At 47.1% G+C, this 17,034-nt stretch overlaps 1 protein-coding gene across 8 annotated transcripts in view; it reads right to left on the bottom strand.

The window, feature by feature from the left end:
- YPEL2 (yippee like 2) overlaps positions 1 to 15,398 on the bottom strand; it is a 39,488-nt gene extending 24,090 nt beyond the window's left edge. For 4 of the 8 annotated variants that reach the window (XR_012631687.1, XR_012631686.1, XR_012631688.1 and 1 more), the window contains exons 1-2: positions 15,286 to 15,398; positions 1,983 to 2,295 (exon numbers count right to left, since the gene is read on the bottom strand). Coding sequence is in view for 5 of the 8 variants with exons in the window: in XM_074890406.1 (XP_074746507.1) it covers positions 1,983 to 2,099 (117 nt within the window). In the remaining 3 variants the exon portion in view is untranslated. Of the gene's footprint in view, positions 1 to 4; positions 126 to 1,982; positions 2,296 to 5,226; positions 5,319 to 6,259; positions 6,385 to 7,558; positions 7,914 to 8,001; positions 8,182 to 8,333; positions 8,661 to 9,128; positions 9,215 to 15,285 lie in introns of those variants that run through there. The other 4 variants (XM_074890407.1, XM_074890409.1, XM_074890408.1 and 1 more) reach the window with 4 other exon arrangements.
- Between the last annotated feature and the right edge of the window lie 1,636 nt (positions 15,399 to 17,034).

Below are 17,034 nucleotides of genomic sequence, written 5' to 3'. Positions count from 1 at the left end.
TTACCTGCAAAGCTGGCTGTATCGCACAGCGGACCAGAAGGAGCATGGACATGGAAGGGAAGGAAGTGTCAAAGGTGAAACCACTGGGCATGCATAGCCTCGTGTTTTCCCTGGCTGGGGATCAGCTATGTCAAAAAAAAAAAAAAAAAGCAGAGCACAAACTCTAAGCTACCATAAAAACAGTAAGTAAAACAAGCCTCCTTCTTTATCCAGTAAAGCATCTTGTGTCCCAAGACAAAATCCAGCTGATAACAACTCTCCCAAAGGAAAGGCAGGGGAGCAACTACCCATTTTAGAGGTATCTCAACTGAGCACAGGAGCCTAAAGACACAGACCTGAGCCAAGAGGTTGAATGTATTTCACATCCAGAGCTGGGCACAGACTGCTGTTGACATTTACATTTCAAAATCTCTTTCTGTTGAGGAAATGTACAACCTTCTCCTCTTTAAAAGCTGGAGGCTTTGACAGTCCTCAGGGACAGCTCTGCTAAGAACCACTGCAACTGGACCAGAACAAGAGGAGCCCCCACGAGGCCCACAATGACTTGGAGGCAACAGCCTAGTAGCAAGCCTGTCTATTCAGAAACTGCAAAACCCAAAATTGTATCAGTCTGCAATCAGCATTATTCATACCACAATACTTAAATCCAATTGTTTGGGGTGGAGACAACATCACAGAGGTACACATCAACCTAGCCCATGCAACAACCAAGAGAAAAAGGAAGGAGACAGCCTCCAACAGAAGACAAGAGGTCTGAGCACCCAACACGGAGAATCCAAAATTGCCTCCACAGCTGCTAAGATGTCAACCCTGTAAGGACAGATGCCCTTGGTGCAAGGTGGTATGTTCTAATCTTACCTGGGCAAACAGGAAGAGGGGAAGCACTACACATTTTATAACGGGCACAGCGCCTCTGCCCCTTGTGATCCTGGCCTTTCTCTCAAAGCTGCTCCAAGAAGCTGAACCGGTTTAAGTTGCGCGCCCACACACACACACAGAGCTCACAGTGCAATTTCCTCTCATCTCAGCTAATAAATCTTATGGTGTGTCTGTTTTTTCTGAACGCAAATTTTATAAGCTGCATAAACTTTATGGAACAGTTGATTGCCAAGGCAGCCAAAACCTGGAAATTTGATGCCTGACCACAGCCAGGCACTGCAGGCTTCCACAGACACTCTGAGAGAGTTTAGTTTTTGCACTTCAGAAAGATCCTCTTACTGGCACGCTCCCTCTGCAAAGGTCCCTGACTTACTGGCTCTGAAAACTTTTCATTCAGCTTATCCTCAAGACCCTTCCCCTTGCGATCAACAGATCAGAAGACAGGACAGAATCCTTCCACCCCCCCAGCTGAGAGCACATCCTACCAGCCATGCCTTGCTTTTTCACTGTGAAGTGTCTTGTTAGACTGGCAAAAATACGAAGGTTTGAACAACAACTCATCAGTCTTTGGAAACCTGTCTTACATTTTGGTAGAAGCATCACAGAACCTTCCCTTAAGTAGGGGCTTTAGTGTAGTTGCTCGGTACAGCTCAGAGTTTAACACGGAGAACATCTCCAGACACTTTGCCTCCCAATCATGATCATGTAACAACCCTTTGGCTATGCTGACAAGCATGTACACGAACAAGAAGTATCAGGAAGGTAATTTGCACAGTCCTGGCCATCGGTTAGTGCAGTTTTACAGCTGGAAATGAGAGGGAGGAGGTGGTATCACGGGAAGAGACGGACCACCTGTAAGCACTCCAGAGACCCGAATTTGGAAACCTGTCCCCTACAGCTATTTTCAAGATCACTGAAAACAAAAATGGCAGCTCACAACTAGATCCTTTAGGCTGAGAGCCCATTTTCCAAGCAAAAACTGTGGTACCGGTTAAGGCCGGGCACTTCCACAGCAACTGACCTGCAGTGTGAGCGAACGCACCCTTCCGCTCCCCGGGGAGGAGGTGTCTGCCCAGCACCTGCGAGTGAGGTCATGCACGTACCTTGGAAATGAGCTCATCGTGGTTGGCAAGATGAGCCCTGCAGTGAATGCAGCTGTAGGTCCTGTGGCACGAAGGCAGATATGCCTGGAAAGTCTTGGACCTTGTCATCTTCACCATTGGAGCCACTGAGCGCTGTGTGAACTCCGGGGTGGCCCAGGAGGCACTCCCACAGGACGGGTCGCACGGGAAACACCGGAAGACACAGGTAAAGGCCGTGGTTTGGCAGGTGATGGGTGTGGGGCAGGCTCCACACGCTGGTGACTGCTTCAGAGGAAGAGATTCAGGCAGAGGGAATGGGGGACTTCACACAAACCTAAGTTCAAAAAAGAACAGAGACAGAACACTCAGCTCACACAGGCAACAACGGTCTCCTAGCCCATGGGGCGATCTCAGGTTTGATGGAGAGCAGGGAAGAGTCAGAGCAGCCAGGAGACGGGCGTGATGTCTGCAGATTAGATCAAGGAGAACAGATTTTTATTCACAGCTCAGCCACTAACTTGCTGACTGCCCTCGCATCTTCCCGCTTCTGTTATCTACCATCTTCCTATCGCTCCAATGCTCACAATCTCTATTCATTCTTCCAACACTTAATGGATTTGGAAATGACTACAGAGGTACAAAGATGCTCAGAAGATGATTTTCATCAAGTCTCGTCTCCCAGACACCTCTGGGGAACTGCACACATCAAGGTCCAACTCTGCACCACCCCTCGGAGAAGCTGGGCTCTGCTAGCTAGAGATAAAGTCAGGACCCAGAGTCGGACCTGCCAGCTGCTGGCCCGTGGACTCACTGATGTGACATCCCGGAGGCCAGTGGGAACGCTGGGAGCTGGACATGGGTTTCCTCAGCCACCAGGAAAGGGCACAAGTCACCAAACCAGTTCTTCTCTCCATTCTGCCCTAGTTTCCGCATGGGAAATGGAGGATTACTTCATTACACTCTCCTTTCTAACTCCCTGCAAGCTCTGAAGGTAGAAGCTACTCTATAAATGGCACTCTAGTATTTTATTTTCTTTTTACTCAGAACATCTGACAGCAGTCAAAGCAAGAAGCAGCCTCTGATGCCTATTCTTGATAGCAAGAGACTGTTAAAAACCCTATTCAGGATGGAAACACCTTTTTACAATCCAGTATCATCTGACAGAACCTGCAAGGCAGCTCAAGTCTGGGTCTCTTTTTGTTGGCAGAAATCAGTTTTTCAGATCCTACATCTATAAGCCTTACCAGCTACAAATGTTTCTTTTGAGAATGGATGCAGCATAAAGGATAAAGGAAGCAGCTCCCCTCCCTCCTTGATACATGGCGTGCATACATGCTCTAGAAATTAATCATGAACTCTGGCTGCTCCTCCCATGAGGATTTTCCTTTCCATAAAACATGTGATTTTGTTCAGTTTCTAAGTCTGCACTTTGTGTATCAAACACTGGAACAGTACCACCCCCCACCCCCCCAAAAAAAAACCAACCACCAAAACGAAAATCAAGAACTAAAAACCCCACACCTGACCTGCAATGGAAATTTCTGAAGTGGACAAAACAGAAAAGTACAAGAGCTTAAGAGCTGGTCTCTAAGTCGGTATGAGCAACTTGCCTGAAGCACAGCTGATAATCTTCCAGGTTAGAATAAAGCCAGCCCAGGTCACTACGCTGCTACACTGCTAAAATAGCTCCCCGGCGTTTGTGTGCTAAGCTGGCTCTGCTGCTGCTCAGCAGGATGCACCTTTCCAGAAAAAGCACCAGCCACACACCTGGCTCAAGGCATGCTGCAGAGAACGACTGAGCTGGAGCTATTCTAAGCAAATACATCTCTCTGGCTTGCTAAAGGGGAAACTGCCAAAACAGTGGGATGGAAATCAGAAAGTCAATTGGGGAACCAAAGGGAGGGCCCAAGAAATTTGCTGGAGGAAGCAATCCTGCAGAACTCTTAAGCATCCCATTTAGATGATCTCTTCTGCCCAGTGTTAGCATTGGTCACAAGTATCTCACCAGGGCAAAACTGTCCAAGTCATTCTTGAAAACAACAACAAAAATCAGACTGGGAGTCCACTACTGCTGTTTGCTGGAAAGCCTCATGCGTGATCACCGTCAAACAGTGAGATCTGCAAAAAAACTCGTCGCTGAAGTACCAAAGTGCCATTTATGGAAACCCCTGTCTTCAACACTTCTGCTCCTAAGTCTTCTTGGCATTGTTGAAAAAGAAGACTCAAGGTATCCAAGTTGCTTTAGCGTTTCTGAAAGCGTCACCCACTGAACCTACTGCCAGCTGGACAATCCCCGACAGCCAGGCACGCTATCTGCAAGCTTTCCAGTAAACAGCTCCTACGAGCACTATACTGGAGGGTTGTCACAGGCTCACACGGGCATCATTTGGTGCAGTCAAAGGTCCATTATATTATGACCATGCACAGTGCTCAACAGGAGGCAGACACCAGTCAGACAACAGGATACCCATTTTCTCCTTTTTCTGAAATATTTTTCTCCTGCTCTCCAGAAGGCAGCTCTCTTACAGTCAAATGGGGAAAAAAAAGAGTCTTACTCATCCCACAAACTGCTGATAAAGCATATCTATCATGCTCATAACAGTCAGCACTTACATAGCACTTTTCATCCCTAAAGCTCTTTGCAAACACTAACTAATCAGATTAACCTTTTCCAATTAAAGTTACAGTGAGAGCTTTGGAAGACCCGTCCTGACACGGAAGGGCTGACTTCCCAGCTTGTAAGGAACTAACCCTCCTCTTGTTCAGTCAAAAGGGGTCTTGCCAGGAATTTATCTGGCCAACCTGTAGCTAAGCAGGCTGCCTGTGCACTAACTGGTACACAGCTGCATCGTTATATTTCAGCAAGATTTGTCTTTTACACTAATCGGAGAAGAGAAATCAGGCAGTCTTTGTCTGCACCCTGCCCCAGTTCTCCACATGCACCAGAATTTTGCCAGAACGGAGTTAGTTTTGTTAGACAGCATTGTTTTCCCCTCCGAGCTGAGGAGCACTTTGAGGACTGAACCCTAAGTTTGCAACAGGGCAGAAACAAGATGCAAAACAAAGCAGAATCCTTCCTTATTTTCTGCTGATGAGATGTAAGTAAAAACAACATATCCCAGCCTTCCTGAACTAACCAAGAGCCAACCTTTACAGTCACAAGACAAGAGAATCATCCCCAAATTCCAAGCCCCTGATTCAGCAGCTGATATGCTATATCCCAGCCCTAACAGATCTTGGAGCCTGGAATTTGTGAGCCATGTACCTTGTCCTCCAAGTGCACAGAAGCAGGAGACTAAGTGTGTTCTTTCTGGGGCCAAATGCAACTGGATTCCAAGGCAAAGCACCAAGCCCTGTCTGAAAGAAGCAGATGACATTGGACAGACCATCTGGAGGAAAGCACAAGAAGGACTGGCAATCGCTTTACCCGATTTCTGAATGAGAAAACAGGCTGTGTCTAAACCTTAGATATTTCATTGATTTATGACGAAATGGTGCAATCCCCTCTCTCTCTTTTTCTTCAGCACGGAAAGGTAAGTATACCAACCACCAGTTTTACTACTTCCCTCCCATACTGTCATGCCAAACATTTCTTTTTTGATCAGCTGCTTAGCACTGCAGCACAACAGCTGGAGAAAGCAGTCCACAGGCATCCTCAAAGCCAAATGGAGACATAAACGATACCCAACCAGAATAATGTAAGAGCAATCCCTTAATCTGTTGTTTGTTGACCCCTCTGTCCAGGCCTCCCAAGCATCAATGCTCTAGAACAATGAGTAAAACAGGAAATACTACAACTGCATTTATCTAACGCAGAAATGAACACACACACATGCACACACAAATTATCTGCTGCATGCAGCTTTCTGCAAAAGCTTTTCACGAGCATTCATTTATTTGACCTCATAACACCTTTAACGTCAGCAAAAAACATTTTGACCTTTTAGAAGCGGCCAAAAAAAAAATATTCAAGTGAGATGATATCAGAGCACAGATTAATTGCAATTCCTGTTCTCACTACTGTGCTGAGAACACAAACCAAATGTGATCTCTTTGCTTAAGGCAGGGGAGAGAATAAAGATTTGTGAGCTAAGGTCTTGGTGGGACACCTAGGTAAGAAACTGTCTTGAAAAAAACTTCGGATAAGCTCATATATGGTTGCCATACTTTATAAAGGCACTACCTTCGTACAGCATTCAGCCCGACGGTCTGATTGCTTGTGTGCACTATCTACCAAGAGCTCTGTCCTCATCATAGTAAGGGAGAGGAGGGAAAAACAATAGGAAATGCATTCTTACATCTACGAGCACAGCTAGGAGCTTGTAAGGACCCACTTCTGTCTTGAATATCATCTTGAAATGTATTAAGTAGGATCCATGGCCCTCAGCAATGCAAAAAACAACCTCCTGTATTTTTTTCTGTCCTAGTAGCAAACACATTTGAATTAAAACACATTTAACAGCCAACAGTGCATTCATTCTACTGCAGAACAAAGGCATGGGGATGATTTTAGGCTGAGCCTCTGGTTTTTCAGAATGATGAGTTAATATTCACCAGCCTCACTGACAGCGGGCATTAGTGAAGTCATTCCATTCACTTTTAAAAAAAATAATGCTTTGATTACTTTATCATCATGTCCAGTACTGTTAGAGAGATAAGTATCTGTCACCACCAACATAATTCACTATTTTTCTTTTATCATTCTTTAACAGAGATTTATCTCTGGGATGAACACACTCAAACTGATGGCACAGAAATTGTGCATACTAATTAGTTCACAAGAAGCCAGAAAACTGGTTTAGACAAAAGGAAAGAATTGTAGGGAAAAAGCTTATCAACATCATTTATTGTGGTTATCAGTGAGAGAATCAGCTGAGTGTACTGCTTGCAAGCACTGTGTATGTTAGGGCTGCCCTGCTTAATCCTGCTAAGTTTCAAGCAGATGCCACCTCCATGAAGGAAAAACCATGACACACATTTTGCTGTTCAAACAACTTTTTGGTTCAGTATTCACCCGCCACCTGTCCAACAGCCACTTTTCACATGAAGCTGTTCGCAGTTCAGGAAACACAAAAAAGAAGGAATGCCAAGTCTGTGCCAAACACTTGCTAGACAAGGCTACTGCTTGTACAAGTCCATATGCCACAATGGCAGAGAACAAAAACTATCACACACAAGTCTAATTTTGCATAAAACCCATGTGCAATGCAGCTCAGATGCAAATGTTCCTGTTCGCTCTGGCAGGACAAACAACAGGTTTGTTGGGTCTGAGGGTTTGTTTTACGGATTATTTGATTTTTAAGATAAACTTTAGTCCATTAAATACTTATTAGAACATAGAAAATAGTATAGAAAGCTGCCTGTAGTAGCTCTGAAAAAATCCATCTATTTAGAAACCCAACCTTTCTTCTTTGGTGTCTCTTCTCATTAATATAGAAAGAGCTAGAGATGTACTTATGCTGAGTGCAATGAAAGCACAAGAGGAATTGGGTTTGGAGTTTTCTGTTTCTACAAGGTCACAAACTGTAGCAGCCTGCATTGCTCCAGGGTCTTAGCATGAGTCTAAGAAAATACTTAAGGTAAGCACACTTACTTACCAGGGTTTTCTTGACACAGAAACTGCTTTAATGTTGCTTAACGCATTGCAGTTTGAAAGAGGAAGGCTAGTCTCTAAGGTGATACGCTGAAATCAGAGTTTGGGTTTAATGCCCAGTTTTGCCAGTTTTCCCTATGGAATAAAAATTAGTGTCAGAATTTCAGGTGCTGAACCCTCAGAGACAGCTGGCACTGCTCAGGAGCTTTTATACTCTGATGATGTAGTACTGCAATAAAAGATCCTGGTTTGGGGCAGCTCTGGAGATCCTCACTACCACAAAGGACTGCAACAGCTTTGGAAAAGATGAAGCCAGATCATCTGAAGGTAGGAGGGTAGGATGTACATTGTGAAAGGCCCTGCAAGAAACCATTCTGAATTTAAACACGGAACACAAGGGGAAGCCAAGAAAGGAGTTTAAATAGCATATGGGTGTACACAATGTACCTTTACTCCTTCAGTATCAAGTTTCTGAAATGCACCGATTTCAAACACTTGATGAGATGACACTGCATTCAGCTCAGCAGAACTAGCACGCTCAACAAAAGTCCTTGCTGATACATGAACCGTAAGAGTCCTCCGCCAACGCCTGCGCTCCTTCAGCTCATTCTCAAAACCTTGCAAGCCCTTGGTGACAGGAAAATAACAAGTGAAATGGTGGAAGATGGCCAGCAGGAAGCCTCTGCATTTACTTTTATCAGATAAATGGACACAACTGCAATACAAATAATAGCATGGGGTAGGTTTCTCATTTAGACCGCCTTCAACTAGAAACATACTTAACCCCCTTCATTCCTCTGGATATCTCCTAGCAAGCCACTTCATTTCTGCGGGCCCTAGTTCTCTCTTCTGCACACTGGAGACAGCACGCTGGGAAGCACTTTGTGACTTTGTGACTCTGGGAAGAAGGATCCGGATGGATGGATGGATGGAAGAAGGAGATACTGATGACAAACAGTACTGCAGACAATTGCCAGGTAACCACTAGAGGGCATCAAAAAGAGCTTCAGCAAGAAGCAATTAAAGACTATCTGGCCATAGTGAATCAGGGACAGGCACAACGCCAACCGTGCTGCACCTGCCGTGCTCCACATACCGCAGCCAGCCTGTCAGGAAAAACATCAGAGTTGTTATTCTGCTCAATAGCTATCAATACTAAACCTGTCAAAACTGTCATTGCAGTTATATTAATTGTTTTTTAAAGGTTGGGGGTTTTTTTATTTTTTTTTAAAAAATGGCAATATGTCAGTCTATCGTCTATCACAAGTGTTCTCATCAAAAGTAGATTCAGCAACCCTACAACAAAATTTCTAGTCCCCCTCTGATGGAGAGGCTTTCCATGAAAATGACATGGAAGGTACATAAAAATGAGTTGAAACTTAAAAGCACCAAATTTTTAAAACTCACTTTGCATTGGAATTTTTTTTAAGTCTGTCTAGCTTTGTCACTGTATACCCTATTAATCCATAACTTATTAAAAACAAAGTATTTTTTAAAAAAATAATTGTTCTTTACAGAGTTGATTTACCTTCTGTCAATTTGGAGAGTAAATGAAATTTAAAAGTTTCACTTACTATTTTTTAAATAGGTAACACCCACACCAGCCCATTTTCAGGTTCTCAAGTGCAACCACGTGGTGAGAAGCAAGCCCAGAGGACTCCTGCGTTCAAAGAAAAAAATTCCTTGTCTTGAACTACAGCGCACAACTGACTGGAAAGTGAAGGAACAGGTTAAAGTAACTCAGTGAAGATGGTGCAGAGATGCCTCTTTCCTTTCTGCAGAGCCCAGACAACCATGAGAACTTTCTGACTTCACTTACAGATCTAAGGCTGGACTCGGACCACTCAGCGTCAAAACCGCTAACTCACCTCTCCCCGCTCTTCAGAACAAAACACACTGTTCAAAACAATCCAGACACACCACAGACACCACTGGGAAGCAGCGAAGGGAAATCATTCTGGAAATTTTAATCAAATCGTTCCCTTTACAATTTCATCTCAAAAGGCACAGGACAGCTAGGACAGGCATCATCTCACAAGGCTGGCTTCAAAATTTGTTACCTTTTCTGGGCTGTCTCTGAAACCCCATGAACACGGACTGCAAGATTCAGCCTCTGCTGAGGAATAACTGACACCTCTGGCTGAATTCTCTTCCCACTCTCCTCCGAGTTGCCTGGCAGCAATATCTTTGCAATGCAGAAGAGCCTGCGCTGCTGATAACAGGCAGCATGGCGAGCATTATAGCTGCAAGCTGCCCACCTTTGTTTTGCAGGTACGCTCCATCACAGCTGAATTCAATAACCAGTTACAGCAGATGCCAGCGTGCGTGACCGAAAGCAGGAGGAGACCTACAGGCAGAAAAGCATCACAGCTGGCCAGGAGAAATTTGAAACAAGCCAGCACTTACTTTTGCTCCTACCAGCAAATCCCACTTGTGCCACAAATAAACAAAAACTGCAAGCTGAACTAATTTAAAACACAAATGACTCCATTTCCTCCTTTACATTTCACGAAAACTCCTGCCAGCATCCCCCGCAAGGGGCTAACGGTCCCTCATCTGAATTGGCCAAGTAGATATGATGCACTCGAGTGAGATAACAGCAACGGCTCAAACACGCTGCAAGATGCAGCTCTTCGATTCATACCCATCCTTCTGCTACATGTTCAATGCAATGGGTCAGATGTGGAGCCACAGATAAGGACATCATCCTGTGTCTTACGCGTGCACGGGGTTCTACAAATGAAAGACCCTCGCCTTGTTGTTCAACCTGAACTAAAGACATCAAGGAAAAGCTCTTCCCATCCAACAACCAATTACTGGCAAAATGGAAACACTCTTTATCTTCCCAACTTCACTTCCTCATTTGTTTTAATTGTAGCACAGTCTAGCTATCCAAATCATCTTATATCGTTATGTTTCTTTTGTGCTCCTTACATTGCTCTATTATCTTCCTTTTTGGCAAATGCAGGTATGACTGGGATTCAATTAATTTGGGCTGCTGGATGGATCATCTGTTTCCCTGATAAAGGCTAGGTAGTGACAGGGAACACGGCGAGAACATTGATCTATTGCAAGTATCCTTCCAATATCCTTCAAGTCATTTGTAGTTGAAAGAAAAGATCTGCCACAGCTGCCTGTCATGACTTACTATTTGCAAGCTCCCCTTGTCAAATCCTGTAAGCTTTCACCTGCTCACAAAATCATCTGCTCAGAGGGTTCTTCCCAGGAGCATCTTTTAACTAGCCTTGCGCTGCCCAGGAGCACATCTGTCACGGGAGAGACAGTGACTTCATTTTCTACTCTGGTCCATCTGTCTCTTTTTCTGACTAAAGCTAAGGATGGGGTGTTGAATTCCGACCCATCTCTGCCAGTAACACTTTTTATGCAACAGTTACTATATTAACGAGGTACATACTTGCCATGGCAGGTGAGTCATCATCTTCCAGCTTTCATTTAGCAACCCATATGTCAAGGGGGCAAAGTCAGGTGAAGATTTATAGCTTGAATCTTCACATGACAGACACTTTATAACTGAATCTAGTTTAAGATGGGTCAAGTCAGCTGTTACCTTGCCAGTTTCTGTCGTTAGTTCCTCCTGGATATCCTCACTAGCCTGCATGTTACCGCCAAGGTATGTGAACTGACTCACCTCTTGCAGTTCTGTGCCTACTGACGCATGCTTGAGCTGGGAGTTCCTGGGATTCTCATTAAGATTTTTTTTCCCCCCCCACAGTTAATTATTAACTCCAACTTTTTTTGTGATGTTGGACAATCTGTTTTTAATAACATATTGCTGAGCTATCCTTTAGCAATATTTCACCAGTGAAACTTCAATATTCCAGAGTTCTGTGGCTGAGCTATGCAAACGTCTAGGTCATACCACACTACATTTTTGTCCTCGTAACGAAGTCACTGCCAATGTGAAACAGGAGAAGTGAGAGTGCAGCTTTGACACCACTCTGCCTTCCCTCTCAGCGGATCAAAAAGTTCTCTGAAGGGCAAATTCAAAGCATCCGCAGCTTTTGAAACTTTCAATAGCCTTTGCTCGACCTCGGGAGTTTAGTTCTGTACAAGTCACAATGGCAGTAAAAAAAAAAAAAAGTCAAAAAGCCACGTATTTTACTAAGTCAGCAAAACATGACACCTTTTAACACACAATACCAACACTTGAACAGGTGTAAAAGAAACGATCTCTAGCTGGACGTGTACGCCTGCGCGAAGGGACCGGAAGGCAGCTCTTACGGTTGCATTCACATAACTTCCAATGACTCACATTGCCTGGCACTATCATTTGTTAAAGCAAGAGTGAAGCAGGGGTAATAGCTATTTACTAAAAACAGAGGAGTGTGATTAGCTTTAATTAGCATTGTCAAGTGACTTGAGATTGTCGGGTACAAGATGTGAGAGAACTAAGTCTCATTAATTATGTTATTTCCTGCAGCCTTAAGTGGCTTGGCCAGTCCAGTGACGCTTCCGGAGACGAAGCTGCTCCCGACGTCCAACACATCCGCATCAGCAGGCGAAAACGCTCTCAGACAGCCCTGGCAGACGTGGCTATCGAGGAGAGGGTCGCAAAGCCAGAACGCAAGAGCAATCAGCTTACAAGACAACTACCTGCCCTGACCAACGAGGAACACAAAGACAACTAAGTCATGGCAGAAAACAGACTCGGAGGGAGAACCGACAGCCAAACTTCACGGAGGATGAAGAGCAGGGGCAACAGGGAGCGTGATTCAGGCCCAGGACCCAGCACTCCTGAGCAGCAGCCTGCCTGGAAAACCATATTTTCTTTCCCTCAAAGATGACAAATTATAAAATGTCTTTGTTTTGGGGAAAAAAGATTCAGATCCTCAATCAGCATCACACCACCAACAGACATGCTGATTTACCAGCAAAAGTGCTGTTTTAAAAAACTGAAAAATCCTTGAGTCAGAACAGTCCATCTCTTCTGTGGACTCACCTTGGCTTCTGGGAAAAAAAGAAGGAAACCTATCCTTAGCCTTTAGCTGCTGTGATTAGATCTGGAAGACAAGACCTCCGAATTGACAGGCACAGAAAAGAGGGAACATTCTGAAGGACCGACTTACAGGTCTCTGTCAAGGAGAGGAAAAAAAGGAAGCTGTGTGTTTTGCTATGGTTTCAAAGCAATAAATACACTCTGCTACACCATTCTGCCTTGAACATCACTGACCAGCTTCAAAGCAGCTAAGAGACCTGAACTCTCCATTTCTCCATTCCAGACACCACTTCGCGATCCCTCTTGAAGCCCACTGCTCTAACAATTCATAGTTGACCTCTGTTGAAGACTCCGTTCAAGTTCCAGCAAAGGTTTGCCAGCTAATGACCAAAGCCCAATGAAAGCCTAGGTTTATTGGCATTTCTTCAAGAGGCTTCCACACACATGGTCAAAGTCAAGGCCATGATGCAAGACCAAGAAATAAATGGCTTTACTCCTCTGCAATCCTTGCAATGCTTGTGTACTACCACAACAGATCAAGGAGCTCCCACTTTCTAAACTGCCAGTCAGGACCTACACCAGAGTGACCAGTTCCTTAATTAAATTCTCTCTCAGCAACAGGTACTCAATCCATGAGTCAAGGAGCCTTTGAGGGAATGTGGATTTACAGGTAGTGATGCTGTCTTCCTCAGTACAACCCTGACTCAACTACCCACACCAAAGAGCAAAGAAAGGAAATCACTTATTCAAAATCTGTGGATCCAGAGGACACAAGGAGCTCAACAACCAATACAGTTTTGCCAGTTATTCCAATCCTGGCATCCTTGCAAAGAAAGCTTAAAAAAAAAAAAAAAACAAACAAAAAAAAGAGAAGCACTTGACATCTTCATCAGATGAAAGCAATGTCTCTGCCCTCTCTACAGCATTTCCAACTTCAGCTTCAAAGCACAAGGCTCACTTTGTGAAACAAGAATTAGGGATCCAGTGAGAAAAGGAGAACATCTTAACTCCCTACTCAAGTACTGCTGTTACACAGCAAACAATGTTTACAAGAAACCAGAGGCGTGGATCCCAACACGAGGAGATCTTAAACAAAATCAATGGGAGCGCTCTGCAAGAATGAAGTCACAAAATACATCCTCTCCAGGCAGAATCCTCTCACGGACTTTAAGTAGAGCTCTCAGTACCTTCTTGTTAACAACCACCTAACTCAGCAAAGGCCTCTCTGTGCTACCCAGCATAAGCTTTAAGTAACTGTAAACGCATTAGCAAAAAATCCTTATGTGGAGCACGCAGTAGGCCCTGAGGAAGGTAACGTCAGGAAGGCAGGTGAGCCATCCTACCCCTTGCTTAATTGTTGTCTGCAAGCTAAGAACACTTGGGGGGCCTTCCTCTTTCTGTACTTTAAGACAGAGACCAGAAGAAAGTGGGGACAGATTGACTTCAGTAAATTGTGGGGGAAGGGGGTGAGGATTCAACTTCTTTTTCTACACCGTTAAAATCACATTTTAAACTGGAACGTTTTGAATGTTTTTGGCTTCAAAAATCAGCATTAAAATCTGAAGCTGTGGACCCCGTAGCTCACTCCACAGCTACTTATGTCATTTCAAACTTCTTTTCTGATCAAACCCAGAAGTTTCAGTGGAGAAGCACAAGGCAAAGGACCCTTGACGCTGCACGTTCTCACCCTCAGCATAGTGCTCTGCAGAAGAGGAAGCTGCTACACCCTTAAGCAGAGGCTAGAGCAACAACACAGAGCAGCCGAGTTACCCCTGCTTCTCCTGTGGGGGACCTGTTTCAATGCACCACACGCAGAAACTGCCTGCCTTTAACGCCAAGCATCAAGCAGGGTTGAGGATGCCCTCTCCGCAGGCTGATCCAGGCGCCCTGCAATCTCTCTTTTGCCACACCAGGCATGATGTCACTTCTGTAGCACAGAGCCACAGCCTGCAGCTGGGCAAGGCCTGGTCTCCAGGGACTCCGGCAGCAGTGTTGGTAAATAGAGCGGCGGCAGGGCACTTCTCCCTGGTCAGCAGCCAGCTCTCCGCGCCGTGCTGGCAACGGCTCGGGAGGTGCCCCCTGAACCCGGGGGGAAGATGCTGCACCTCTCCCTGGAGTCGCAAGCCTCCCGCACACCTTCGTGGCAGGCACAGATCTCACCTGGGGGGGGTTCAGGCTTTTATTATGCAGTTACTCGCTACAGCGAGACGGTTAGTGAGGAAGGACCATTCCCCTTGCCCCTCCTCCTCCTCCCGCGGTGGCACCGCCGGGCAGCCCCTGCCCCGCTGCCACAGGTCCCTCCTGTTGCTCTCCTCCCTCGCTACAAGCGCCGGGGGAAAGGCAAACCCCTCTCCCCTCGCCTGCGCGCTGCCCCTGGGACACTCTCCCGGGCTGGGACCTGTTGCCCTCCCCACCTCCAGCCCTTCACCCGGCCCCGCAGACACAAATGCCGCCGCTCGCCCCAGGGGCGCCGCAGGCCCCCGGGCCCTCTCCCCTGAGGCGACACAACCCCCCTGAGGAGAAGTCGCCTCGCTGAGGGGTCGCGCCGCGGGGCTGGCGGCCCTCAGGAAGCGCAACACCCCCCCCCACCCTCCCCAAACCCGCGCAGCCGCCCCCGCTGCCCCACCGCGGGACAGGGCGGGGGGGTGTGGGGGTGATGGACGCGGTTGTGGCGCAGCTCCGAGCGGTGGCTTTACCCCGGCCCTGCCGCCCCCCCCGCCCCGGGCCGCCCCGCAGGGCCCCGCCGCCCGGCCCTCTCCCCCCGCCGCACTCACTCGCCGCGGCGCGGCCGCCTCAAGCGCGTCCCCAGCGCAGACGGAGCGCGGCGGCCGACGCGCACCAGGCAGCCCCGCAGCGCCCTCCCCTCCTGCCGCTTCCCTCCGCTTATAGGCGCTCCCGCGAGCCTGCTCGGCCCTGAGCGGCACCGCCCAGCACCAATCGCCGCCCGCTGGCACATAGCAACACCCCGGCGGTTGGTTACCGCCAGCCGCAGCCCATTTTTTCAAGACCAATCAGAACGCGAGGCCGGCAAGGGGTGCTCCCGCCCCCCCCCTCGCGGCCCGGCGCGCACACACACACAGACGCACGCCTCGCCCCGCCCTCCGCCGCGCGCAGGGAGGCGGCAGCCAATGGGAGCGGCCCTGGCGCTGCCGGCGTGGAGCGCGAGGGGGAATAACAAACAGATGCGTTTCCTCTTAAAGGCGCAGGCGCCGCTTCGGCGGAGACGGGGAAATTGGGGCGGGGGGGTAAAGCGAGGGGCGGCTGCGCCTGCCCCCGGGGCCGCTGTGGGACCGGCGCTCCCCCACGGAGCGGGCCCCAGTGACGGTGCCGGGCAGCAGCAGGTGGTGGTGGATGATCTGTACAGGCGCGTAAAAGCGGCATGAGGATGCGCAGGAGATGCGCGGCCGCGGGGCACTGCACCAACCCTGCCGCATCGCGCCGGGGCTCCGGCCCGCGCCCCTGGGGAAACGGCAGTCCAAAACCTTAACGGGGTAAAATTTTAATAAATGACCAGTTTTGGTGACTCAAACCTGTAACCCCCCCCAAACGCCCCAGTTTGGCAGAAAGCACTTGAATGTCCCCAAGATCTTTGGGGCCACCCCGCACCCACAAGCGGGGGAGCACCCCACTTTGGGAGGCGCTGGGACACCCCCGGGCAAGGCCAAGGCCAGGATGGAGGCGGGTAACCACGCTAAGGCCTGCACTTCTGTCCTTAGACACCAAGGCAATTAGTCCCCTTGAGGTAAACTGAAGGCAATGATTGCTGCTAATGAACTCCCACCACTATCAACCCCACTTCTTAAACATGTCATAGGATTGTAATTAGCAGGAGGACTAATTGCAAATGAAGATATTCTATATTTCTCCTGGAAATCTCCATTAGCTTCACCCCCCTGCTTACCATGAGTTTTCTTCAGTGGTGATCTTGGCAATCTTCTACCCAAATACCTGCAGGTGCACTCGGTGCAGACCTACTCTGTACACGTATGTATACACGCGCACACACACACGCGCACGTGGCAGTGCACATGCACACAGCTAAGCCAGAAAAAAGTGCAAGACCAAAATTAAACGCGATCACCTCAAAGCACTGTAATTAAGTGACAAACAGCACGCAGCTCTGAACAAGTGGATTTGGAGGCTTCTCACTGCACATTTTTTCAGTTTCAGCTCACGACAGCACGTCCATGGCGCCCCACTTTGAGTGCTGATAACGGTAATTCATCACCCTATAAAGTACAGTTTTCATTATGTTTTCTATCTGTCCCTTTCCCACATCAAGGGATAAAAGTTTTATATCTTATTGGCTGAAATGTATTTCCTTTATGAGTTTATTCTTGTTCTAACACTCTAATGCTTTAGCAAATTCTTAAGAGTATTTTAAGGAATTCTCTACTAATTGGTAATTACTGGTAACTGTAAGGGCAATGTTCTGTTCCATATGTTAAATATATGGACTCTAATACGCACTAAGCAAGGGGCAATACAAGGTAATATTTCTATTAGTCGTGATATTTTAATTT

Source organism: Strix uralensis, chromosome 20 (genome assembly GCF_047716275.1).
Source record: "Strix uralensis isolate ZFMK-TIS-50842 chromosome 20, bStrUra1, whole genome shotgun sequence".
In the NCBI taxonomy this organism is placed as follows: domain Eukaryota; kingdom Metazoa; phylum Chordata; class Aves; order Strigiformes; family Strigidae; genus Strix; species Strix uralensis.
The sequence above is the reverse complement of the archived record's forward strand: the minus strand, read 5'-3'. Positions and strand labels throughout refer to the sequence as shown.